Source organism: Vipera berus (genome assembly GCF_964194415.1).
Source record: "Vipera berus genome assembly, chromosome: 1".
NCBI lineage: Eukaryota > Metazoa > Chordata > Lepidosauria > Squamata > Viperidae > Vipera > Vipera berus.
In genome coordinates, this window is record NC_138202.1 from 169,558,917 (window position 1) to 169,584,878 (window position 25,962).

The following is a 25,962-nucleotide window of genomic DNA, read 5'->3' on the forward strand; positions in this document are numbered from 1 at the left end:
TAGCCAATACTCCAGAAGATAGGCTTAAGATACAGAAGGATCTGGACAGACTCGAACACTGGGCGCTATCTAACAAAATGAAATTCAGTGGTGAAAAAAGTAAGGTTCTACATTTAGGCAGGAAAAATCAAATGCATAGGTATAGTATAGGTGGTACCTTGCTCAATAGTAGTAACTGTGAGAGGGATCTCGGAGTCTTAGTAGACAATCACTTCAATATGAGCCAGCAGTGTGCTGCAGCTGCCAAAAAAGCCAACACAGTGCTAGGCTGCATTAACAGAGGGATAGAATCAAGATCAAGTGAAGTACTAATACCACTTTACAATGCTTTGGTAAGGCCACACCTGGAATACTGCATCCAGTTTTGGTCACCACGATGTAAAAAAGATGTCGAGAGGGTACAGAGAAGATGTCGAAAGGGTACAGAGAAGAGCAACCAAGATGATTAGGGGGCTGGAGGCTAAAACATATAGGGAACGGTTGCTGGAATTGGGTATGTGTAGTTTAAGGAAGAGATGGGTGAGGGGTGACATGATAGCAGTGTTCCAATATCTCAGGGGCTACCACAAAGAAGAGGGAGTCAAGCTATTCTCCAAAGCACCTGAAAGCAGGACAAGAAGCAACGGATGGAAACTAGTCAAGGAGAGAAGCAACCTAGAACTAAGGAGAAACTTCCTGACAGAACAATTAACCAGTGGAACAACCTGCCTCCAGAGGTGGTGAATGCTCCAACACTGGAGGTTTTTAAGAAGAGACTGGACAGCCATTTGCCTGAAATGGTATAGGGTTTCCTGCCTGAGCAGGGGGTTGGACTAGATGACCACCAAGGTCCCTTCCAACTTCATTTATTATTATTATTATTATTATTATTATTATTATTATTATTATTATTATTATTATTATTATTATTATTTATTATTATTATTATTATTATTATTATTATTATTATTATTATTATTATTATTATTATTATTATTATTATTACCAAGTATAGTCAATATAGAATGCTAATGCTCTACAAACTTTCAGAGTTATAATATAGTCTCAAGTGAGGTTGCTGAAACTGGGAAAAATGGGGAGCGATGTTTTGATTGAACCAGAAACTCAAAAATACTTCAGGAAAATCAAACACATGCATTCTTATTTGAATGGAACACAGCTTTATGAAAGATACATAAAATGGGGTCATCCTGTAGTATATATCTGCTTTGTTATGTTGATGACATAACCAGAAGCAAGGACACTTTTCAAGATACAATTTATGGTTGTTAATCCCTCATCAACACTTGACAAATCGTAAGGACTTCACTGAAGTGACGGCAATATAGGTTGTTTTAAACCTTGAATTAATCTTTATAAACTCTTTTGTACATTCTTGGGAAGGGGTGTGAAAAGAGATTTCTCCCAACACAAAGCCACAGAAAGTTGTAGCTGCAGAAAAAATAAAGCTTAAGTGAAAGAATACAAACTCCTGAAAAACATAGGCAAGAGAACTGTATATGGTAAATCCTCCAATTCTCATAACAATAATGGAGAAAGTACACCATTCAAGCTTAATGTCACTTTTCCCACAGCCCACAAGAGAGTAGCAACATCCAACACCAATTAGCCAAATGGATCTCAAATGTGGAGACAGATGGAGATAGATGTGACTAAAGTGTGATTGGTTATGGACCCTTCGCATCTTGGCTATCATCTTCATTATTAAAGTTACTATGAAACAATGCTGAACAGAGCCAGCGAGAGAACATGAAGCTCTGTAGCTTGCGCTGCAAAGATAAAATGCTAACATTTAAAATCAATGGTATAAAATGTAATTACTGAGATCTTGGAAGTCAGACACAAAAGGGAAGCTAATTTCCATTTAGCAACAGTAAAACAGAAGGGGGAAAAATCTGACATTATGGTATAATGAAGGAATAGTAGGTTGTCTACTTTTAGCTAAAGGGTTTGCCCCTTGTCTAATATGTTCACAGACAACAGTGTACAAAAATAGAATGGAATAGATAGCAGAATTCCTGTTGATATCCTTAGTGGACCATAGGAAATACCAGCAGTCCTGTAAGCCATACTTACTGACATAAAATATACTATACAGTGCTTGGAAAGTGCCAATATGCAACACGTCTTACCATGCAGGCTTGGCTCAATCTATATTCCATTGTGAATACATCTTGCAGGTTCAAAGAAGCTCCCTCTTTAAGTTGCCGGAAAGCTATCTTGAGAGAAGTTGGGGACATTTTAGCGATTGTCTGCAGAGGGGATAAAAAAAATACAACTGATATGTGAATATTTGATTCCAAAGAAGAGTAACAGCAAGTTAAGGTTTCAGGTCAGAAGATAAAAGTAATGAGTAAATTAACTATACGAGATAGAAATAAAGATAAACATCCTAATAAAATTAAAACTCCTTAAAGACATACATTCAAACAAGGTTTCAATCAAGAAATGAATACTCTTTACCTCGTCCTCATCTAAAGCTCTTTGGTTTATTATTTTTCTCATAACAGATTTATAATACTGTAATTTTCATAACTTTTGGCTCAGTCACATAAGACAAGGCTACAATATGGTGGCACAGAGAAGGAACATTACAAAAGTAATAACACATTTGCAGTTGATTCTTAAATAATCTGCTTTAGTTAATGGAGCTTTGGAACATCAAGGGAATTAAAAGATCACTGTGTATAGAAGAAATGGGAAAGAAAGATCGCAAAATAATCTCCAGTCTCAAGAAAATAATGGAACCTAGGCAGAAAAGTACACATTTCTGTGAAGAACTACTTAGTTATGGTGCATCATGAAACAGGTTATCAATGTACAACTATTTTAAAAAGCAGTCTTCCATTCAAACGAATGAGAGCTGTAGTAACTGAAGTAATAAAGCCCACATGATAATATGGAGAGGACCAAAAAAGACTTGTCAGGAGACTACTGGATAATGGTGAATTAAACCATTCCTAAAATATTTAACCAGTGGACTAGAGAGAAGACAAGTATCACCAGCAGAACATCAGAATGAGGAAATGGCTGCCTTCCTCACAATGCTGGATTGCAACTCCCAAAATCCCAATTGGTATGGCTGAAGGCTGGGAATTGATGTACAGGTAGTCCTCGTTTGCTAATTGATTCACTTAGAGACTGTTCACAGTTATGATGGTAATGAAAAAGTAACTCTGTGACCAGTCCTCACATTTGTTTGTAGCTCTGTGGAGCAAAGGAAAGCTGAAGTAAGATTGCGAGCAAAGTCTCAGTTTCACTTAATGACTGCTTTGCTTAGTGAACAGGTTGCTGGTCCCAACTGCAGTTGCTCATGAGGGGAACTGCAACTGGCAACTCCGACACTAAGCAATCTGCTCATAAAGCACGATCTCATATGACTACACTGACTTACACAACAGCAGCTCTTGCAGCTGTTCTGGTTGCCGCCATTAAGCAAATTGCCATGATCACCATTTGTGACCTCCTGCCAGCTTTCCCACTGACTTTCCTTGTCAGAAGCCAGCAAGGAAGGTTACAAATGGCGACTGCATGATCTACAATCATCATCATTGCAAGCCAGTTATCAAGCACCAGAACTGTGATCACCACCATGGGGACATTGCAGTGGCCGCATCTACAAGCAATCTACAAGTGTCCTTATTTAATGCCATTGTAACTTTGAATGGTTGCTGAACTCGTGATAGTTAAACAAGGACTACATGGAAATATAGATATAGCACTATGCCAGAGCCAAGGTACTCTAGAAGTGGGGAGACCCAGGTTAAAACCTACCCTGGACCATGGAAAGTCATTCTGCCTCAGCATAACCTGTATCGTAAGAGTTCTTATGGGAAAAACAGGAGGAGGAAACATAGGGCACACTGCCTTGAGCTCCTGTATGAAAGGCAGACCGTAAATCAAATAAATAATGTGTTATAAGAAGCTGAAGTGGGAAAGGCTGTTTAGCAAGATGATTTGATTTTACCTACCAGTAGGCTTCTGGAGAAAATGTGCAAAGCACTATTACCGTATATACTTGAGTATAAGCCGACTCGAGTATAAGCCGAGACCCCCAATTTCACCCCCCAAAACTGGGAAAAGTTGTTGACTCGAGTATAAGCCGATCCGCCGTTCTGCAAGCCTCCGCCGCCGGCGGAGGCTGGATCCGCGCTCTGCAAGCCTCCGCCGCCGGCGGAGGCTGGATCCGCGCTCTGCAAGCCTCTGCCGCCAGCAGAGGCTCGATCCGCCATTTTGCAAGCCTGAATACACAGGAATACCCTGTGTGGCCGCGGCTCTCGGGGAAGCCCTGGCTGTCCGCTTCCTCGCTCCACGCTGCCATTCGGGGCCCGCGCGTTCCCCGGGCAAATCGCGGCGCCCAGCAGGCGAGGAAACACGCCCGCTCCAGTCGCCCCCCCTTCCCTCAGGAGACGCGAAGCAAGTGACCGCCCGGAGCTTACCGAGGACTTGCGCGCGGCCGAGGCTTCGGTGCTTCCAGGATCGCGCGCACCTCTCCCAAGCCGCCGCCGTCCGGAGACCTGCCGAAGTTTGGGGAGGTTTGGGGAGGTGCGCGCGCACCTCCCCAAACCTCCCCAAACGTTGGCAGGTCTCCGGACCTCCGCGCCCTGCCTGCCTGCTTCTTTCCGCTGCGGAAAGAAGCAGGCAGGCAGGGCGCGGAGGAACGGAGACCTGCCGACGTTTGGGGAGGTTTGGGCGCCTCCCCAAACCTCCCCAAACGTCGGCAGGTCTCCGTTCCTCCTGCCGACGTTTGGGGAGGTTTGGGCGCCTCCCCAAACCTCCCCAAACGTCGGCAGGTCTCCGTTCCTCCTGCCGACGTTTGGGGAGGTTTGGGCGCCTCCCCAAACCTCCCCAGGTCTCCGTTCCTCCGCGCAGACCTGCCGATGTTTGGGGAGGTTTGGGCGCCTCCCCAAACCTCCCCAAACGTCGGCAGGTCTCCGTTCCTCCTGCCGACGTTTGGGGAGGTTTGGGCGCCTCCCCAAACCTCCCCAGGTCTCCGTTCCTCCGCGCAGACCTGCCGATGTTTGGGGAGGTTTGGGCGCCTCCCCAAACCTCCCCAAACGTCGGCAGGTCTCCGTTCCTCCGCGCAGACCTGCCGACGTTTGGGGAGGTTTGGGCGCCTCCCCAAACCTCCCCAAACGTCGGCAGGTCTCCGTTCCTCCTGCCGACGTTTGGGGAGGTTTGGGCGCCTCCCCAAACCTCCCCAAGTCTCCGTTCCTCCGCGCAGACCTGCCGACGTTTGGGGAGGTTTGGGCGCCTCCCCAAACCTCCCCAAACGTCGGCAGGTCTCCGTTCCTCCTGCCGACGTTTGGGGAGGTTTGGGCGCCTCCCCAAACCTCCCCAGGTCTCCGTTCGTCCGCGCAGACCTGCCGACGTTTGGGGAGGTTTGGGCGCCTCCCCAAACCTCCCCAGGTCTCCGTTCCTCCGCGCAGACCTGCCGATGTTTGGGGAGGTTTGGGCGCCTCCCCAAACCTCCCCAAACGTCGGCAGGTCTCCGTTCCTCCTGCCGACGTTTGGGGAGGTTTGGGCGCCTCCCCAAACGTCAGCAGGTCTGCGCGACGTTTGGGGAGGTTTGGGGAGGCGCCCAAACCTCCCCAAACGTCGGCAGGTCTGCGCGGAGGAACGGAGACCTGGGGAGGTTTGGGGAGGTGCCCAAACCTCCCCAAACGTCGGCAGGAGGAACGGAGACCTGCCGACGTTTGGGGAGGTTTGGGGAGGCGCCCAAACCTCCCCAAACGTCGGCAGGTCTGCGCGGAGGAACGGAGACCTGGGGAGGTTTGGGGAGGCGCCCAAACCTCCCCAAATGTCGGCAGGAGGAACGGAGACCTGCCGACGTTTGGGGAGGTTTGGGGAGGCGCCCAAACCTCCCCAAACGTCGGCAGGTCTGCGCGGAGGAACGGAGACCTGGGGAGGTTTGGGGAGGCGCCCAAACCTCCCCAAACGTCGGCAGGAGGAACGGAGACCTGCCGACGTTTGGGGAGGTTTGGGGAGGCGCCCAAACCTCCCCAAACGTCGGCAGGTCTGCGCGGAGGAACGGAGACCTGGGGAGGTTTGGGGAGGTGCCCAAACCTCCCCAAACGTCGGCAGGAAGAACGGAGACCTGCCGACGTTTGGGGAGGCGCCCAAACCTCCCCAAACGTCGGCAGGTCTGCGCGGAGGAACGGAGACCTGGGGAGGTTTGGGGAGGCGCCCAAACCTCCCCAAACGTCGGCAGGAGGAACGGAGACCTGCCGACGTTTGGGGAGGTTTGGGGAGGCGCCCAAACCTCCCCAAATGTCGGCAGGAGGAACGGAGACCTGCCGACGTTTGGGGAGGTTTGGGGAGGCGCCCAAACCTCCCCAAACGTCGGCAGGAGGAACGGAGACCTGCCGACGTTTGGGGAGGTTTGGGGAGGCGCCCAAACCTCCCCAAACGTCGGCAGGTCTCCGTTCCTCCGCGCCCTGCCTGCCTGCTTCTTTCCGCTGCGGAAAGAAGCAGGCAGGCAGGGCGCGGAGGAACGGAGACCTGCCGACGTTTGGGGAGGTTTGGGGAGGTGCGCGCGCACCTCCCCAAACCTCCCCAAACTTCGGCAGGTCTCGGACGGCGGTGGCTTGGGAGAGGTGCGCGCGATCCCGGAAGCACCAAAGCCTCGGCCGCGCACAAGTCCTCGGTAAGTTTTTTTGTTGACTGGAGTATAAACCGAAGTGGAATTTTTCAGCCCAAAAAGTGGGCTGAAAAATTCAGCTTATACTCAAGTATATACGGTATTTGTTATTAGAATGGGCAGTATTTGCTTCAAGAAGTTTGCTTGGTGCTTGTTGATGGCCCTACAGTCACAGAGAAGTAAAAGATAGAATTTTGTTTTGTTCGCAGTCTTTCCTTCAGTTGAAGCCACTTTTGAGGCACATTCCCTTTTAACCAGTGCTTTTTTTGTAAAAGAAAAAGGTGCCGGAACTCACACATGTCATACAACCCGCCTTGCCTACGCTACAAGGTTCCATCCAAAAAAGGTGCCGGAACTCTGTTCTGAGCGTTCTATGAGGAAAAAAAAGCCCTGCTTTTAACTCTCTTTTAAAAGACAGGACTGAAATCTAAACTTTTTGGGCTGATGAGGACTGAAGGAAATCTGTCCTTAGGTAAGGTGATATACAACTTCCTTCCTCAAAAGGGTTTTCTTGGGTCTGAAATGGCTACCTGTCTACTGCCAAATAAGGTCTAGGCATGTTTTTCATAGAATGTAGATACAGAAGTTTCAACAATCATAGAACGTTATTGTAATGTTCTGCCTTGAAGCTAGCTGTGCTCAGTAGCAAAGGAACAGATTTACCGATTGCTGTTTGTTTTACAAAAACATTAAAACTACTAACCCATTGGAACAAATGGCAGGTTTCCAGCACTCAACCATTTTTCTGCTCCCGATTACTCACTTCTCTTGCTTTTTCCAGATGTCAGCTGACAAAAGCAGTGACCTATTTTGCTTAGGCCTTTAGATCTGCTAATATGCAGTTGCTGGGCAAATCCTGCAAGTACAAGCAGGATAGTTTTATACCTCTGATTTTTGAATACATGAGTCACTAGCAGCTGGCTTAATAGGGAGGCAATGAGAGGACAGATATTCCTCTGCAAAACAAAGTGAGTAACACACATATACAAAAACCCAAACAGACCAGCTTATTAATAGCATCTCCTTTCATCCTTAATGTTCCAGTTCCTTTATTTTTCTCTGCAGTCAGGAGCTCACCAAAAGGGCTAATATGATACTCAACTCCTTCCAATGAGGAACCTCTGCACAGGACGCACACCATATATCAATTTTATCTTAAGAATCAAAGCTCTTGTCACTTATAGTGCATGAATATGTGGCACCTTGCTCCACGTACCGACTGATGAACTAATGGAGATGCAACTTTATCTAAAGCAATGACTAGAATGAGCTTAACTGAGTTCAGCTGAAACCTGAAGCCCACGGATAACAAGGAATGAAGGGAGTGGCAATGGAAGAAAATCCTGAAAAATTGCAATGCATACTAAAATACATCGATTTACATCAGTTCGTTTAGTGACTGTCTGAAGTTACAACATCACTGACTATAGTGATTAATGATCATTTTTCACACTTATGACTGTGGAAGCATCCCCATGGTCACGTGATGTACATTCAGATGCTTGGCAACTGGTTCATATTTATGACGGTTGCAGAGTGTGTGTGTGTGTGGGGGGGGATTCCCTTTTGTGACCTTCTGACAAGCAAAGTTAATGGGGAAGCCAGATTCACTTAACTACCATGTTACCAATTTAACAACCGCAGCGATTCACTTAACATAATGTGGCAAGAAGAGTCATAAAATGGGACAAAACTCACTTAACCATATTTCAACCCTTAGCCACATAAATTCTGGCCTCAATTGAGGCCCGTAAGTAGAGGACAGTTTTGCAATGCTTGGCGAAACTGATTCTAGAAGCAATGCAGTAAAACTTACCTCAAGAGGAGCATCAGAGCTCCCCATTTCTTCAAGACCTGTAAATTCTCTACTTCGCTCTAAAAGATCTGGCCAGGAGCAAAAGTATTGAAAAGCCTTGGAACAATATAATACCGAGCAATGAATATTTCCCCACTTCTGACTCCCTATGGTTTCTAAGCAGCAGCAGCCTCTTTATTCACTCTAAGAATTCCCAGCTTGTTTGCTTCCAGCAGCTTTTCAAGCTGTAGCTTTCAAAGCAGCAGTTCTGCAAATTTCAGGAGACCTATTTTCTCTTCCTATTTGCAGGGGATCCTTTGAAATACTGCACTCTGGAAAATTAACCAGTCAACGTGGATTTCTTCAAAAAAAAAAGTAGCTTATTTTCTATTTTTTTGTGGGATTCAATTTTTGAGCCAGTCCTACATGAGTCAGGACAGTTTATCCATCGCCAACCTTTTGATTCTACGGATTAAAGTGGAAAGTCTACTTCTCTTTCATCTGTGCTTCATCCATAGCGTTTTTCAGAATAAGATGTTCCTGAAACATTAACGGACTGGATAGCTTTATGCCCTGCTGGTTCAAGATAGTTCTAATGCAAAAGAAACGATGAAAAGAAGCAGCTGAATATATGAATGGTAGGGAAAGTACTAAGAAATGCACCACTGATTCTATTAATACATATATATTGTAGATGTGAAGTGACAGTCAAAATTAAGAATTTGAACTGAGGACAGATGAAGAACCATACAGTTAAGTGAAAGACAGACTACATGCTAATGGGAAGAGTAACTTGTTCTTGATAAAAATGCTGCCTAGAGGGAGATCCTGATTTTTGCCAGGAGGATTTAAATCTGAGTAAGCTGCAGCACCTGCTATTCATCAACTCGTGCAGACCAAGGAGACTTTTGGGGAGGGGGGAGAAATGGGCAGGCAGGCAGGCAGGCAGGCAGGCAGAACAGCAGCATCCAACTACAATGTTTAGTTCTTTGAGAAACAGCTTCTTTTCTCACTGTGGAAAGAGTAATAATGGGTGAATGAACAGCTGTGCAGTTAAAGAGAGGGCTAGAAAATGAAGCTGCCCTAGATTAAGGGATCTTCTGGGAAATTGCAGCTTTACTAATCAAGCATTTCTCCTGTGTGCAATGTTTATTAACTGAGTGCAGGAATATCAGCCCTTTGAGTTAAGCAAGGTCAAGAAACGGGTTCCAGAAACGTTATTTATTATGGTAGAACAACAGAATCTGGAAAGCTTGCCAGGATTTTTCTCTGCTCCGTCTTATAACTGAATTGAGTTCCTTTCCGGCCTGTCAATGAACGTAACATACTCTGGGTTGCCATAGTGTCAAAAAAGTCCAGAGGATAGAAAATTATATTTAATTTTTTTCCATTTCCCCCCCCCCCTATTAATAAGCACTTATTAGCTTTCTGCACAACAACAAAGAAAACACCTAGGAATCTGTTACGTCTAATCATACAGTGGATTTGAGTTTCATTAATAATTATTTCAGGGTGTGTGATAAGAACTGGTATCATGTGACTGGACTTGGGGAAGGAACATAGCTATACTCATCCCACTATAGGTTTAAAATTACAGTATAAGCAGTAGTTAAATCCAATCTAAAGTAATGTTTTACAAAAAATAAAGAGAAAAGACAAATATGTATATTCACAATTGAATATACAATGGATGTCAGGGGCTTAGCTCCCAGGGAAGCTAAGATTGAGAATTAAAGCCTAGATAATTAACAGTGAGAAATATCCTAGTTTTGCCTTATTCTCATATAAAAACCCTTTTAATAGTAATTATAATTCTTGCATTTGTATTTACTTATGCAAACACATGAGCATTGCAAAAATGTAATTAATTTCTAAGAAAGTCTTCTGTTACCACAGGCAAGCATATATACTGGGATAATTGGGCAATACATCAAGCAATCAATCAATCCCCCTAATTTTGTTCTACCGATAATGTCTCCTATAGCAATTTATTTAATATTATGGCTTTAATTTTATTTGAAATATACATAACTATACCACCCCAAAAGTTGTATTTCACTAAAAGCACAATGAAATTATAAGTATTTGCTCTCTCTCTCTCTCCATATATATGTGTATGTGTGTATACATATACACAAACTAGATACATAGACAGAAGGTATGTAATTAGGACATGTAAGAAGTAGAAATAAAATCAGATCTACTATCACAAATTCAACTTGACTAAAAATAGATTGCATTTGCAATATGACTAGTAATGCTATCTTTATATATTATATGTTATACAATAAATGTTTTTATGTTTATGTGTGGGTACAACATGTATTTGTTAGCCCAGATCCTTAGTTTCAGCTGTACCAAATTTAATACAAGTTAGTTACATAACCAATATACTGTAACTGTATTGAATTATATCACTTAGATGGAAGGAAGGCTTAGGTGAAGTCGGTATGACTAGGGAGGAATGAAGCCACCCCTTCTTCAGGAACAAAACATTCTAGTGATTTCTGGAACATTCTGTCCCTCTTTGGGCCATGCCAAGTCTCTTCCTGGACTATGCAATTCCAGGAGTGGTTCTGCACTTTCCAGAAATAAGATCCTTTGAACCAGAAGCAGATTGAGAAACTCCAGATATGTGCTCCAGATAAAATAGGCCTCAATAAATGAGGTTTGCACATCCTTACAAATCATATATTTCAATGAAAAATAAAGTTGAAGAATTTTTTTTTATAAAAAAAGAGATAAGCTAAGAAAAATAAAGACAACTCTGCAGTTCACCCTAATACAGATTAATACGTGGCTCAAAAGGCTACCCATTCTGGGATTTGATTGTTAAAAAAGGAGATAAGCAGGAAAAGGGGAAAGACTACCAAGCACTTTACATTTTTTTTCTGCATAATTGCATTTGTTTAGTTGTTGTTTCATAGCATTGGTATTTGATGACTCCCTGCTTCTCTCTTAATTGGGGACAATATTGGAATCCACTAGACTCAGGTACTTTTCTTGACTAACTGATCCAGGGGGAGGGCGTTCTCTGTGGGCGCGCCTGCCCTGTGGAACCTGCCTGTGGAACTCCGGACCGCCCCCGACCTTCGTTTGTTTCGCTGGGACCTAAAAACCTGGTTGTTTGATTTATCTGGCCTGGACTGAGGGGTTTTAAATTTTTAAATTTTAAATTTAAATTTGGGCTATTGTTATTTAATCCTATTTTAATTTTAGCGTTATCTTGGCGTTATCTTGTACTGTTTTAACTGTTTTTAACTTTGCCCTGTAAACCACCCTGAGTCCTTTGGGAATAGGGCGGTATACAAATCTAATTAATAAATAATAAATACTTGACAGGGCTCTTTCTAGGAAGATTCTAGCCGCCTAGTCTGTTGTCCTGTCCACTGATTTTTCTGCAACTCTCCTGTCCTCTTCTGCCATCTTCTGTTGGAAGGTTAACTCTTGTTTTTACTTATTATTTTTATTATTTTAATCGCTAGATTCCACCTGGACTTGTTTTATTCTATTGATGACTGCATTACTGTAGCTATTGTGTATTCCTTGATAAAATAGTTGTAAATGTTTCATTTTATTTAAAAAGAACTGCTTTAAAATAGAATGCTTAAGCACACTGAAATCAGGAAAATCTTATATTTTGCCATGATGCATGTCTCAAGTATTCTTCATCGCTATTCAACTGACTTAACTGCTGTTGTAAAGCAAAATAAATTTAGGCATTTCATCACCCACTTATCAGTAATAAAGGACAAGAGAAGTATTGTATTGTATTGAGGATTTTTTTTAATGTCCTTTCATTACTTTTGTGCCACTGTGCTTTCAAAAGGCTGCATATTTTTACTGTTTTAAGATAACAAGGGAAAAATGTTCCTTTGATACCTGTAGGTCTTGCTTCTATATATCTGCAAAGTGATAAGTGTGTAATTCTCATCTTATTTCCTAATGGCTGCGGGTGAGAAAAAGCTAGGTGCTGATTTTATTTAATGAAGAACAAGTAGAAGTTAAGTTTGCAAACAGTGCAACTATGTCAGGATGGGAATGTAAGAGTCAGTCAAAGTATTTTCTATTGTCTAGTCCTGCCTTATCCATGAAAGCCAGCTGGGTGATCTTGGGCCAGTCTCCCTCTCTCAGTCCAACTCACTTCACGGGGTGGTTGTTATGGAGAAAATAGGAGGAAGAAGGCGTGTAAGGTATATCACTACCTCTGAGTTATTTATACAAATAATAAAGGCAGGATGAAATGAATTTACCCCAAACACACAAAGTAAAATAGATTCCTGGATGTTATTTTTTTTAACTTAAAGAGAATTACTTAGAGACAAGATAATTCCAGTTAAATACATCGATAAAATAAAACCTAGCCCAGGTTTACCTCCTTTAAGCTAAAACTTAAAAAACCAAAGCTCTCTTTTCAATAGTAAAGAACTTACGTCAATTCCTTCAGTGGCATATAATAATGTATATTAGCTGTGGTGACGCAGTGGTTAGAGTGCAGTTTTGCAGGCTAATTCTGCCAACTGCCAGCAGTTCGATCCTGACTGCTCAAGGTTGACTCAGCCTTTCATCCTTCTGTGGTCGGCAAAATGAGGAGCCAAATTGTTGGGGACAATATACGGACTCTGTAAACTGCTTAGAGAGGCTGTAAAGCACTATGAAGTGGTATATAAGACTACGTGCTATTACATGCACAGTTGAACAGATATTCCATTTTTTTCCCTGTAAGAAGGCACAGTAACGTAAAATTTACTTCTTCAGCTTTCACATAAAAAACAACTCTCAAGCTCCACTGGCCAATTGCCTTAATGACAGGCATAAAGAAATGGAAGGATCTGTTTCCCCATCTGTTCGTTGGAAAGTAGAAGATATGTAAATGTTTAAGAACATTTGTTCCCTTTTTGGTTACTGCAATCAGCTGCATGTTAGTTTCATGCAGACTTTCAATGTAATTTCAAACAACAAAATACACAAAAGCAGTCAAATTCCCAAAAGTCCTGGAAATACTCTTATGTATGGTTGCAGTAAAGCTACTGGAAGCCTATATTCAAGGAGCAAAACAAGTTACCCACAGCAATGAATGAAGAACAGCCTCATTCACTTTTAATATTGTGGCACACAGAGAACATTATCGTACTAGCCAAAGGCAGATTAAAGCAAAATGTCCTAGCCATTCAAATGAATGTCAGCAACAAGCCCAGATGTTTTTTTTAAAAAAATATGGAAACTGCCCTACTTAAAATGTATGAACTATGAAGGTAAAAACATTTTTCATGCCTTTCAATAAGACTTCTTTTGCTGTTTCTAGCTTTTATTTCATATTTTTTCTATTTTTCTATATCTCTCAGAAGTGACCATGGTACAGTGCTATAGTTTCACTGAAATTCACCCTAACTATGATTAATGGAGAAAAACCATGCAACCGCTACCTGATAACATTAGTTGCACTTTTGTGGGGATCCTAGCTGATGAATAAGAAACAAACCAAGGGACTTCCGGCTTTGTGCAGTGGCGACCGGTCGCGAGCTTGTGGATTTTCCGCACCCCCGCAGCTAATTTCACCCTGCCTGGGGACCCTAAATGGGTCAGAGAGGTGACAAAGAAAGAATGGTGCTCCGGCAATTCTGGAATAGTGATGGCTGTTTCGTTCAACTTGGGGAAAACCTTCTAACCCGACAGGAGAAAGGCTGGCTGTATTGCATCGACCAGCCCAAGCTACTAGCAACCGAAGTCCAAAAGCACTAACCAGCTAACAACAAAGAACAGCTGTGACAAAAAAAGAGACAATAATCTGAGTTGTAGACAAAGAGAGAATTATAAATTTCAGGAAAAAAGCTATTTGCAGAGAAAAGAAAGGAAGAGAAATCATGGATCAGAGACATGTAGAAAGAATATATCAAGAAAACATAAATATTTCACAGGAGGAGATATATAGTATACTGCAACTAATTCAAACAACAATGACTTTAAACCACAAAGAAATCCAAAATAACTTTGAAAATATAAATCAATCTATTTCTAAGTTGACTCTACAACAAAAAAAAAATCCCAGAAAACAACAACAGAGAAGGAGCAGATAAAACAGATAAATGGACATAGAATTGAGAATAGAGACTTAAAGATGGAACTTAACAAAACAAGGAAACATGATTTAATCCTAGTGGAAAAAAATTCACAGGAATTGGAAAAAACAACTTATCCCTTAAGGACAAGAAAACAGATTGGGGAATGTGATTTATGTCTATTAACTGGAAGAGGGAATTGTGCTTTGTGCTAAGTTAATATATCAGATTTTGGCTTCGATTATGTTAGTGCCGATGCTGTGCTACTCAAATAAAGATTCTTTAAGGTAAACAATGCCTCGAAGTTCTTTGAAGAGTTTCATCTGTTGGAACCATGACAATAAGCCAAAAACTGAGTTCCCCTCCCATGAGCACATAGTATCAAAGCACAATTCCCTCCTCCAGTTAACAGTCATAAATCACATTTCCCAATTAGTTTAAAGCGCAGGCTTCCCCTCCAGCTATCCTTATCATCTCTTATTTCAACAACCTTGGTTCTCACACTAGGTCCAGTGTTATTATGTCTAGCTAGACTCTTGTGCACATTCCCCCCCCCCAGCATCATCTAACTCTAAAAGCAAAAAGAAGAAAATGGCTGCATCTCCATCTGTTGCCAATGCAAAAACATCCGATGTTAGCAGCGTTGATACCAAGATGTTTTACAGAAAATACATGATGATCTGGACTTTATTAAAGGACAAATCTCTTCAGCTTGAAAGTTTTAGCATTGGATATATCAAAGTAGATATTCCAGTTCTTTACATAGAAAGGAACAACTGATGATGTGATAATTTTTTTTAAGATTATGCCCTGTGATCAAATAGGCGAAGGGCTGGCAACAACGTGATATAAAATAAGGATTGCAGCAGTAAAAATGAATGTCCTGCCTAAATTTTTATTTTTATTTCAAATGATACCGATTCTTAAGAAAGATTCTAACCTGGAGGAATGGCAGCGAGGTATTAATAAATTTGTGTGGGCAGGGAAAAAACCACGAGTTAAACTTAAATTATGCAGGATACTCGTGAGAGAGGTGGCCTTAAATTGCCTAATTTTAAATTATATTATGAAGCTGCTGCATTAGCAGGAATAAGTGACTGGATTAATTTGACGCAAGGGAGGTTATTAAATCTTGAGGGCCACGATTTGTTGTTTGGCTGGCATGCATATTTGTTGTATGATAAGAAGGTAGACAATGTGTTTAGGGTGCATATTTTAAGACAGGCATTGCTGAGAGTTTGGAGGAAGTACAGATATAAGTTAAGTTGCAAGATACCATTGTGGGCAATTCCAAAACACGCAATAGAAAATATACATGCTGGCTTCAAACATGATTTGACTACGTACAAGGAGATTCTCAGTTTGGAAAGAAACGTTTGGTGTTTGAAATCATATAGCCTCTTGCGAGAAGAGAAGGTTGTTCAAAATTGGTTTCAATATACTCAGTTACGGGCCAGGTGGAAAGAAGACCAGAAAAATGGATTTACAATGACTGATGAAAATTTGATAAAGCAAATTAGGAATCAGGGACCAGCACATATCAAACGGATATATCTTGCATTGATAGAGATTGACTCAGAAACAGAGCTTGTTAAGGATTGTATGATAAAATGGGCCCAAAATATCCAGGAAGTTATCACAATGGATATGTGGAAAAAGATTTGGGTGAGGAACGTAAAATTTACACAAGCTCAAAATTTAAGAGAGAATTTTTACAAAATGTTTTATAGATGGCATTTAGATCCTAAAAAGCTTGCAAGTATGTATCCGAATTATCAGCCTAAATGTTGGAGGTGCGGTGATGAAGATGCAACATATTTTCACATATGGTGGACTTGTAAAAAGGTTAAGGCTTTTTGGATAAAAGTCTGGTGGAACATGCAGAAGATTTTTAAACAGAGGTTAAAGTTTTGTCCGCAATTTTTTTTGTTGGGAATAATTATAGATGCCACAGTTGTGGACACCAAGTTGATGTTGAATTTAATTACGGCGGCAAGACTTTTGATAGGCCAATACTGGAAGAAAGAGGAACTGCCGACCATAGAGGAGTGGACTTTAAAGGTTTCCGACCTGGCAGAGATGGCGAAGATCTCGGCTTATTTGAAAGATCATTCGCAAGAACGCTATATTATGGAATGGAGAAAATGGATTGATTTTATCCAGAACAAGTATAGGGTTAAGAAGTTTTATGTAGCATTTGAATAAGTCTTCTTTCGTTTTTTTTTCTTTTATTATCTTAGTTTCTTTTTATACATATTCAATATTATTATTATTTGTTTTACCTTATATAAGCTAGAGAGTGATGGATTTTTAGAGTTTAGAATTGTTAGTATATGATTGTTTATGATTGCTTTTTATATATATACCTTGTATTTAGCTCTGGGAAGTCGGGGGGGGGGGAGGGGGGGAGGTAGGGAGGGGGGAGGAGGGAGGGGGAAGGGGGGATTCTTAAAGGAAAACTGTATTTTAAAACTTTTCATTAAAAAAAAAATAAGGAAGATAAAGGAAAAGAAAGAAATCAAAGAAAAAGCAAAAAGTGCAAGAAAAAAATCAAAAATATAAAAGAAACAAATTATGTGTGTGTGTGTGTGTATAAATATTCTTCATGGCAGTTATAAATTCAACCTCTCTCTCTAAAGTTACATCATTTAAAGTTCTTTCTGTAATCTAGATGCAAGTTCATGTTTTTTTTTTAAGCAGAAAGTGCCTAAGAGAACTATTCTATTGTCACCAAAGGGTTGGCAACATTTTTCAGAATATGAGCTAAATTTGTTCTTTTGACTTATGGGCTATATAAATTAATATTATCATTAATAGGACTTCAGGTTTGGGTATGGAAACCACAACAACACAATTTATTTATATTTTATTTATTTATTTATTAAATGTTTATGTTGCCCATGGGTGACACCAACCCTTGCTGAACTCCTTGGTTTTTAAATTGTATAACTTATTTCCCCCTTCGGCTTATACAGGTTGTCCTGGATTTACAACAGTTCATTTAATGACTAAAGTTACAACATTACTGAAACAAGTGCCTCATGACCATTTTCACACAACCCTTGCGGCATCCCAATAGTCACATGATCAAAATTCAGATGCTTGGCAAATGGTTCATATTGATGATGGCTGTGGTGTCCCGGGGTCATGTGATCACCTTTTGTGACCTTCTAACAATCAATGGGGAAACCAGATTCACTTAACAACCGTGTTACTAACTTAACAACTGCAGTGATTCAGTTAATAAATGTCGCACTTAGCACTAAAAATTTTCAGCTCAATTGTGGTTGTAAGTTGAGGACTACCTGCAGGTTTTTTTTTATTAGCTATGAAATTCTTAGCTTGAGCTGCACAGAGGGCCCAGCAGCAGAAGAAACAGAAAAACACTGAAAATAAATATAGTACTTGTAGTAGTGTAGTTATAGCTGACTCAGGAATTCTGGGAGTTGAAGTCCATGAGTCATAAAAGAGCCGAGGTTGCCTACCCCTGCACTAGGGAAAAAAGCAGGAAGGCAAGAACATGACAAGCTATATACTCCAGGAAAGGCATTCATCCCCATTCGGTGGAGAATTTGTGCTGTGAGGGAGGGAATCTGAATGAATTTTGCTGGATTCTAAGGCTGGAGAGCAATTTTAATGGAAAGGCATTACACAAGATCCAGAGACAAGATATAGCTGTTAACTTTTTCTCTGTAGCCACAATTTGGAAGGTGGGCAGTTTTATGACGTGCACGCCTCCTCCTTCACATAGCATTAACAGCAGAATGCAGCAGCCATTGTATGAATGATCTGTTCTTGATATTTTAAAAAGACAAATTGACAGCATAACTGTATTAGTCACTTTATGTCACAGTTTGGGAGGTGGCTTTCAGGTTAACGCAAAAGTAACTTAAAGGCCATGTGCAGGCTACAGGTTGCCCTCCCTCGTTAGACAATGCCTCAGGCATCAAAATGCCACTTAAAGTGACTAGATATAGGCATCCTTCAAATAGGATAAAAATATTATTATTATTATTATTATTATTATTATTATTATTATTATTATTATTATTATTATTATTATTATTATTATTATTATTTATTAAATTTTTATACCGCCCTTCTCCCGAAGGACTCAGGGCGGTGTACAGGGCAATAAATATCAAAAGTGTAAATACAAAAGTTAAAAAAGAGATTAAAAAAATTAAATAATTATGCCCAAGAATACAATACTAAAAATGTGTTAAGAACTTATTTAAATCCAACCCCAAACCCATCAGACCAGGCCAGATTGTTCAAATAGATAGGTTTTTAAATCACGCCGGAAGGAGCGCAGGTCGGGGGCCATCCGTAGCTCAACCGGAAGGCAGTTCCACAGGTCTGGCGCGCCCACAGAGAACGCCCTCCCCCTGGGGGCCACCAATCGACATTCTTTGATCGGAGGCACCCTGAGGAGGCCCTCTCTGTGGGAGCGCACTGGATGGAGGGAAGTTGATGCCGGCAGCAGGTGCTGCCGTAGGTAATCCGGACCCATGCCATGTAGGGCTTTGTAGGTCATAACCAGCACCTTGAATCTCACCCGGAGGGCAACTGGCAGCCAATGCAGCTCGCGGAGCAGAGGTGTAACATGGGAGTATCGGGAGACCCCCAACACAACTCGCGCGGCTGCATTCTGCACCAGTTGAAGCCTCCGGGTGGTCCTCAAGGGCAGCCCCATGTAGAGAGTGTTGCAGTAGTCCAAACGAGAGGTCACGAGCGCATGAGTGACTGTACGCAAAGCATCCCGGTCTAGATAGGGCCGCAACTGGCGCACCAGGTGAACCTGGGCGAAGGCCCCCCTAGTCACAGCTCCTATATGATCTTCTAAAGAGAGCCGTGAATCTAGAAAGACCCCCAAGTTGCGAGCCCTATCTATCTAATGCAACATTAGATTAGAGAAGCAACCTAGAACTAAGGAGAAACTTCCTGACAGAACAACTAACCAGTGGAACAACCTGCCTCCAGAAGCGGTGAATGCTCCAACACTGGAAGTTTGTAAGAAGAGACTGGACAGCCATTTGTCCGAAATGGTATAGGGTTTCCTGCCTGAGCAGGGGGTTGGACTAGATGACCTCCAAGATCCCTTCCAACTTTATTATTATTATTATTATTATTATTATTATTATTATTATTATTATTATTATTATTATTACCCTTAATTGGTCAAGTGCAAAAGGAGATCCATCTTTCTTCAGGTTTTGGACAATTTCTTCCACGCTGTTTGCTGAAAAAAGACTGAAAAGAGAAAATGTTCTTCAGTCAAAATGAGTCATACTTGAGAGGGAGGAAAGTGCTGCAACCTATGATGAGCAATAGGTACTTTTAGCATGCAAAAAAGCCATACAGTAAATGTAATATATAAATTGCCAGGATAACGTACCTTCAAATTAAGATTAAAATAATCTGAGCAGGAAAACTATGAATTTCCCCCCTAGCCATTATGGTAGAACTTCAGTAAAAATATAAAATTTGAAAGTGACATTTTAAAGTGAATATAGAACCAGACATTTTGCGAGGATTTTTGTGTGTGTGTGTGTATGTGTGTTTGTTTGTGCCAATATAATTATTATAAAGAGGCTTTGCAACAGAGTGGAACTGAGGTAGGCAGTGTAACTGATTTACTGCTCTGATCCCTTGCCAGAATTCACAGAACCAGACATATCAAGGTTCCTTTGGGGAAGGAGTGTTTACGGAGTAAACACAGTGCCTTCCATTTTGTAGAAGCGAAAAGTACAGCTGAATCCCTTGAGTTCCAATCTCTGAAGACACCCAATTTATACATTAGCTCACTCTCCCTACAACCTCCCTAGAAACATCCCCTAAAAGTAAAGCTCAAACTGCTACATCAGATTGAAAAGTGTCGTCCACCCAAGCTTCCAACATTTTGCATTGAATTAGAAAGTGCTGTTTCTTCCCTTAAATATTTATTCCTTCTCATATCAGATTTTTTTTTGTTCTGACTTGCTTTTTAAAATGTCCTACTGGCAGTCAAGCTAAGACATACTCATTACTTAAGAAGCAGATGTTACTTCAGGGATTAATCACTTCCTTCTATTCATTAAAAAAAGAAAGTTGGAAGTCTGTGATATGTCAGCATATTGCTCATTAGTGCTACTCAATAGATCACTACATATAAGCACTTTGCACAGTATATTTTTCTGGAAATTACGTTTGATTCATTGCATTTTGGTGAAAAACAGATAATCAATGAATAGATGATATTATTACAGATAATAGACCTATCAATCATACAAACATGGTATAACTAGTGATATCATTCAAGGGCTACTCATAATGGCAATTTCCCCATCTTTAAATATGAGCAATGCCATAAGTGGGGAGCATATATTTCTACATTTGTTCAGGAAGGACAACAAGAAACAAATGACAATTTGGCAAACTCTGCATTGGGTCGGCCACAATCATATATGAAGTATTGATGAATATTATCTTTATGTTACAGTATATATAGATAAGGGGACGCGGTGGCTCAGTGGGTTAGGAAGCTGAGCTTGTCGATCAGAAGGTCGGCAGTTTGGCGGGTCGAATCCCGAGTGCCACATAACAGAGTGAGCGCCTGTTACTCGTCCCAGGTTCTTTTCACTAAAGCTTCTCACCGAGTTTTACCACAGCCAGCACTGGAGTCTAGCTGGGAAAACTTTGAAGATGGTCTATACAGGCAGGGAAAAATGTAGGATCCACTCTCTCCATCCATTTCTGTGGCGAAACATACTATTCTCAATTCAGCTCTATACAGAGCCACAACTATTTTAGTGCCACTTAGTCAAATCAACAAAGTGATGATGGTGATGATGATTCGATGATGATGATTTAAATTTACATGCCATCTGATTCCCAGTGACTATAGGCAGTTTTCAAATTGTTAAAAATATTTAAAAACAAGGAAACTACACAAAATGAAAGGAAAGATGGCAGCGAATACAAACCCAGATAGGATGTTTTCAGAATATCTATTAGATGTTCTCAAAACAAAAGACTAGGTGCGCTTTTGCACTACTAACTGCAGTAAGTACCTGTTAATTTTGTCCATGTGTTCACCAAGGATAAATTCTTTTTCTTGATCTAGTTTGCACTAGGAGAAAAAAGATAATAAAACTTCTTTCAGTACTAAATCATTTAAAATGGTTACAAAAAACAAAGACTATGCTATTTCTTTTAATGAGAGAAAAACTAATCATTATGTCAATAGCCCATCTTTATCTTTGTTATTATGATTAATTAGAAATGGATAAGGTTTTTTTACCCCCAAAATATTTATTATTCTTAATTTCTGATCTGCAAAAGACATTCTTGTGCAATTCCACTGATATACTAAGCACCATATTTGTGTTAGATCCTTGGGTGTTCTTGTCAAGCACAGATTTCAGATATTTTAAAAAATATTGTGGATAAAATTTACATAAGATCTTAGTCATGCTTTTGGAACAAAAAAAACCCCTCCTCATAGAATGGCTACATTCCTTAATTGGTTGAATCTATTCTGATGCAGTATATATGCCAACCTATATCGAAAAATAATTCAATATTAAATTTCCATCAAACAATTGTGAGAGGTGGTAGTGGCAGCAAATGTTAATTTTAATGCAGTAAATATTGATAAAATATAACCCATACAAACAAAAGCTATTTGGAGGTCTTCCAAAAGCGAGGAGTCCTGGGAGCAAAAAGTTTAAAAAACACTGCAATTATAATGGGAAGCCCTTTCCTTTAAAAGCAAACAAATCTAATGATGAGCCACCCCGGGGAGAGAAAAAATGGAAAGAAAAGGACTGCTGTATCCGTTTGTGAGAAGAGATGCACTATCTCAAATTCCTCCTTCTAATTTTCTAAATTTAGCTGCCAGACACCCTATCAAGGGACGCTACTATCTATCTACAATAGCCCACTATGGAAAGGAAACTATACTTAGTGAGAAGTGTCAGTGCAACAACTAACACCCTATTTGCAAATGAGAATAGTCTACAGTTGTAGTTCTTCACAAGCTACATGCCACGTTTCTGCAATATGAACATATCTGAGGCACAGTAACAGTAGCTACAAATCATAACGAAAGGCCCAATGCTAATATCCTGGACACTCCACAGACTGTTTCCACTCCATTAACTTTTAATCTTTGCAGATCATCATATCTTTTCCTCTTTGTGGAAAACATATTGCTGTGGACATAAATTCAGTCCATTTTGCTGACGGAGAAGCTGAGTGCTCAAATCTGTGGCCAAACTCTTAAGATGATTTATGGTTCAATTTCTGTCAGTGCACAAGGTTTCAAGAAATGCAGAGATGAGAGTCAATCATTATCTTTTTTTGCATTTATTTAAAGATGCATTCTGTGTATTTGAAAAGCCTGGATCACTTTAAAAAAAGCATTTTACAGAGAAGAATCCTCTATGTATCCAGGCTTTTCAAATACACAGAATGCATCTTTAAATAATGTATGTATATGTATATGTGTGTGTACATACACACACATATACACACACACATACACACATATATATACTTACATACATATACATATACATACACACACAGAGAGAACATATATATACACACAGAACTCTAGGCTATTGTAGCGTATAAGAGACAGTTTGCCTGATTTTGAACCTTCCTCTGCTGCACAACCCCCAGCAAAAATTAAAAATGAAAAAAGGTGTGCTTTGTATATATTCTCTATTATGAAATTTACTATATATTTAAATTTTCATTTACCTCCTTATGATAGGAATCCAAAACATCTGCAACATTTGCTTTTGTGGGGGATATTAATTCTGTCAAATCTTTTTCGAGAGCAGCTATCTGGAAATAAAAGTTTATTAAAAACTATACAAATCTATTGTCATATTCAGTTTGAACCTTATCAAATGATCTAACATTTAAACAATGGGGGGAGCCAAAATTAGTTTAATACAGGCCTTAATATTATCCAATGACATTTTTGTCAAGGAAAGTAAGGTATTTTAGATACCTACAAAACAATGTTACATGAAAAACCTGACTTCTCCTTTTTGCTCCCCAACCCTTATCTCTACAACTAGTATAGAACTCTATATGAGCCTTGGTGGAGCAGTGGGCTAATGCCTCCTTAAGTAACACCAGCTGCCTGCAATTAGTGCAGGTTCGAGTCCCACCAGGCTCAAGGTTGACTCAGCCTTCCATCCTTCCGAGGTAGGTAAAATGAGGACCCAGATTGTTGGGGGCAATAAGCTGACTTTGTAATAATGCCGCTTGGGGTGGGCCGAAAGCCCTAATAAGCAGGCATATACATAGAATGAAGGCTACTGCTAAGCTTGTAAGCCGCCCTGAGTCTTTGGAGAAGGGCGGGATATAAATGGAATTAAAATAAATAAATAAACTCTAACTTCTGAAAAATTATAAGGTAATTAAGTGATTTCAAGATTGATGTTATAAAGAACTGTTTGAAACCTTGGGAAGCTAGTTCATCTTTATTGTCTTCACATTTTATAAAAAAGAAAGGGGGGGAAAGCAACTGAAGTGTGGGGTATCACTTTTTTTATAAGTTCCATCTGCAGGTGGACATCTAAGGGAGAAAGCAGAAAGGCCTTTCAATAAGGGTATCAACTTCTGAGGGGCCAAACCACTTCACTGTAAGATGTTGTGGAGTCCACTGTATTGTATCCTACCCTGGTTTCTATCAACCAAAGGACTTGGGATTGGTTACTGAACGGCAGAAATGTCTTTCTTCCTATACTCCACAGCCTATTTTCTATTTTCCCCTCAACCTAGAGATGAGACCAAATGTAGAGCAGGGAGAGGAGAAAAATCCAGGAGAGTCTGAATACAAGGTATTTAAAACAATAGATTTGTATATACTGAGCTCTGATTTGAGTGGTAGCCTGGAAATTTATTTGTAAATTAAACCAGACAGGGTTAAAAGACAAAGGGAGAATTGATCACCTGATCAAAAACTGCACGAGGTTATCTAAAAATATCTTTGCCTGACAAAATTAGGAACAAGGATGCAGCATAAGCAGTAACTGTCAGGCCTAAGCCCAAAAATATACTTTACTTATATACATACTTATACATATACATACTTTTTTGAACAAGCTGGCCTGGCCTGATGAGGGGATTGGGGGGGGGTCTGCTATTTTTATTTTACTAGGTTTTATGGATGTATTTTAGTATGTGGGCATTTATTTAATCTATTTTTAACTTTTGTAGTTTGTATTTTTATTCTTGCCCTGTTCACCGCCCTGAGTCCTTCGGGAGAAGGGCGGTATAGAAATATTATTAAATAAATAAATAAATAAATAAATAAAAATGATACAGTGAAATCCAGCTGAGTCCAATTCCTCGTCCCAGCTTCTGCCCACCTAGCAGTTCGAAAGCACGTAAAAATGCAAGTAGAAAAATAGGGACCACTACGATGGGAAGGTAATAGCGTTCCGTGCGCCTTTGGCGTCTAGTCATGCCGGCCACATGACCACGGAGATGTCCTCGGACAAACGTTGGCTCTTCGGCTTTGAAACGGAGATGAGCACCGGCCCCTAGAGTCGGAAACGACTAGCACGCATGTGCGGGGGAACCTTTACCTTTAATAGACAGAATCTTGCCAGACTAAAGCTAGAAGCTTCTAACCTACTAGATATATGCTAAGGAATTCTATGGTGCGGATACCCTGAACCTCTTCTTCCCTCTCTCATCCAGCTCTGGACTGGGTTCTCTCTGGAATGTACTGCCTCCTCCTTGAAAAACTGTGGTGCTACTGAAATACTCCCTTTTCCAGGTGCACACTCCATAACTTTTACCTATTTTTGGCAGATTTACCTTCTCTGCTTCTATAAAGTGAGTTGCAATTCCTGCTGTGTGGACATCTCTTCCTCTCAGCCTAAATCCTGTAAGAGCAAGTAAACAGCCTAGCCTCCCCGGAAGCCTTGGTAAGAAATAGCCTCCACCCACATCAGGGAAAAGACCTGCAATTAAAGGGGGAAAAAATATGCAAGATGAAAAAAGCTGTATAATTAGATCCTAAGTGCCATTTCCCCCCCTGCTAATAACTAGGCCTTGTAAGTGGGCTGCTTTGCTTGAAAATTAAGTCCTTTGCTCTTTTGCTCATCTTGTAGAGAGAGAAAAAACACGCTGCACCATTTTTGCCCACACCATTTACTTAAGAACTCTGCTGACGTTGATAGCCACAAAGAGGAACATTTCTCCCCCCCCACACACACTTTTTTTATCTTGAAGAGCTTATGTGAATTGTTGTGGGGCAGAAATATTAGTAGTAACATCACAGAGTACAATTTACTGCAGAACATGTGTAGGACCCTTTCCTCAAAGTTTGTATTCATGATACTATTTTTTATACCAGCTATTTTAAAAGCCTTGTGCTTAAACACCTAGTCAGTATGTGAGTAGTCTGAGGGTTAAATAAAATGGGACACAATGGAAGGCATCCAGTCCATATTTCT

The 25,962-nt window shown here is 40.7% G+C and overlaps 1 protein-coding gene across 5 annotated transcripts in view; it reads right to left on the reverse strand.

The window, feature by feature from the left end:
• HIBCH (3-hydroxyisobutyryl-CoA hydrolase) overlaps positions 1 to 25,962 on the reverse strand; it is a 70,469-nt gene that overhangs the window by 2,859 nt on the left and 41,648 nt on the right. For 4 of the 5 annotated variants that reach the window (XM_081339146.1, XM_081339145.1, XM_081339147.1 and 1 more), the window contains exons 8-12: positions 25,322 to 25,467; positions 23,243 to 23,329; positions 21,547 to 21,605; positions 19,666 to 19,747; positions 2,133 to 2,252 (exon numbers count right to left, since the gene is read on the reverse strand). In XM_081339146.1, coding sequence (XP_081195272.1) covers positions 2,133 to 2,252; positions 19,666 to 19,747; positions 21,547 to 21,605; positions 23,243 to 23,329; positions 25,322 to 25,467 — 494 coding nt within the window. Of the gene's footprint in view, positions 1 to 2,132; positions 2,253 to 8,372; positions 9,028 to 19,665; positions 19,748 to 21,546; positions 21,606 to 23,242; positions 23,330 to 25,321; positions 25,468 to 25,962 lie in introns of those variants that run through there. The other variant, XM_081339149.1, reaches the window with a different exon arrangement.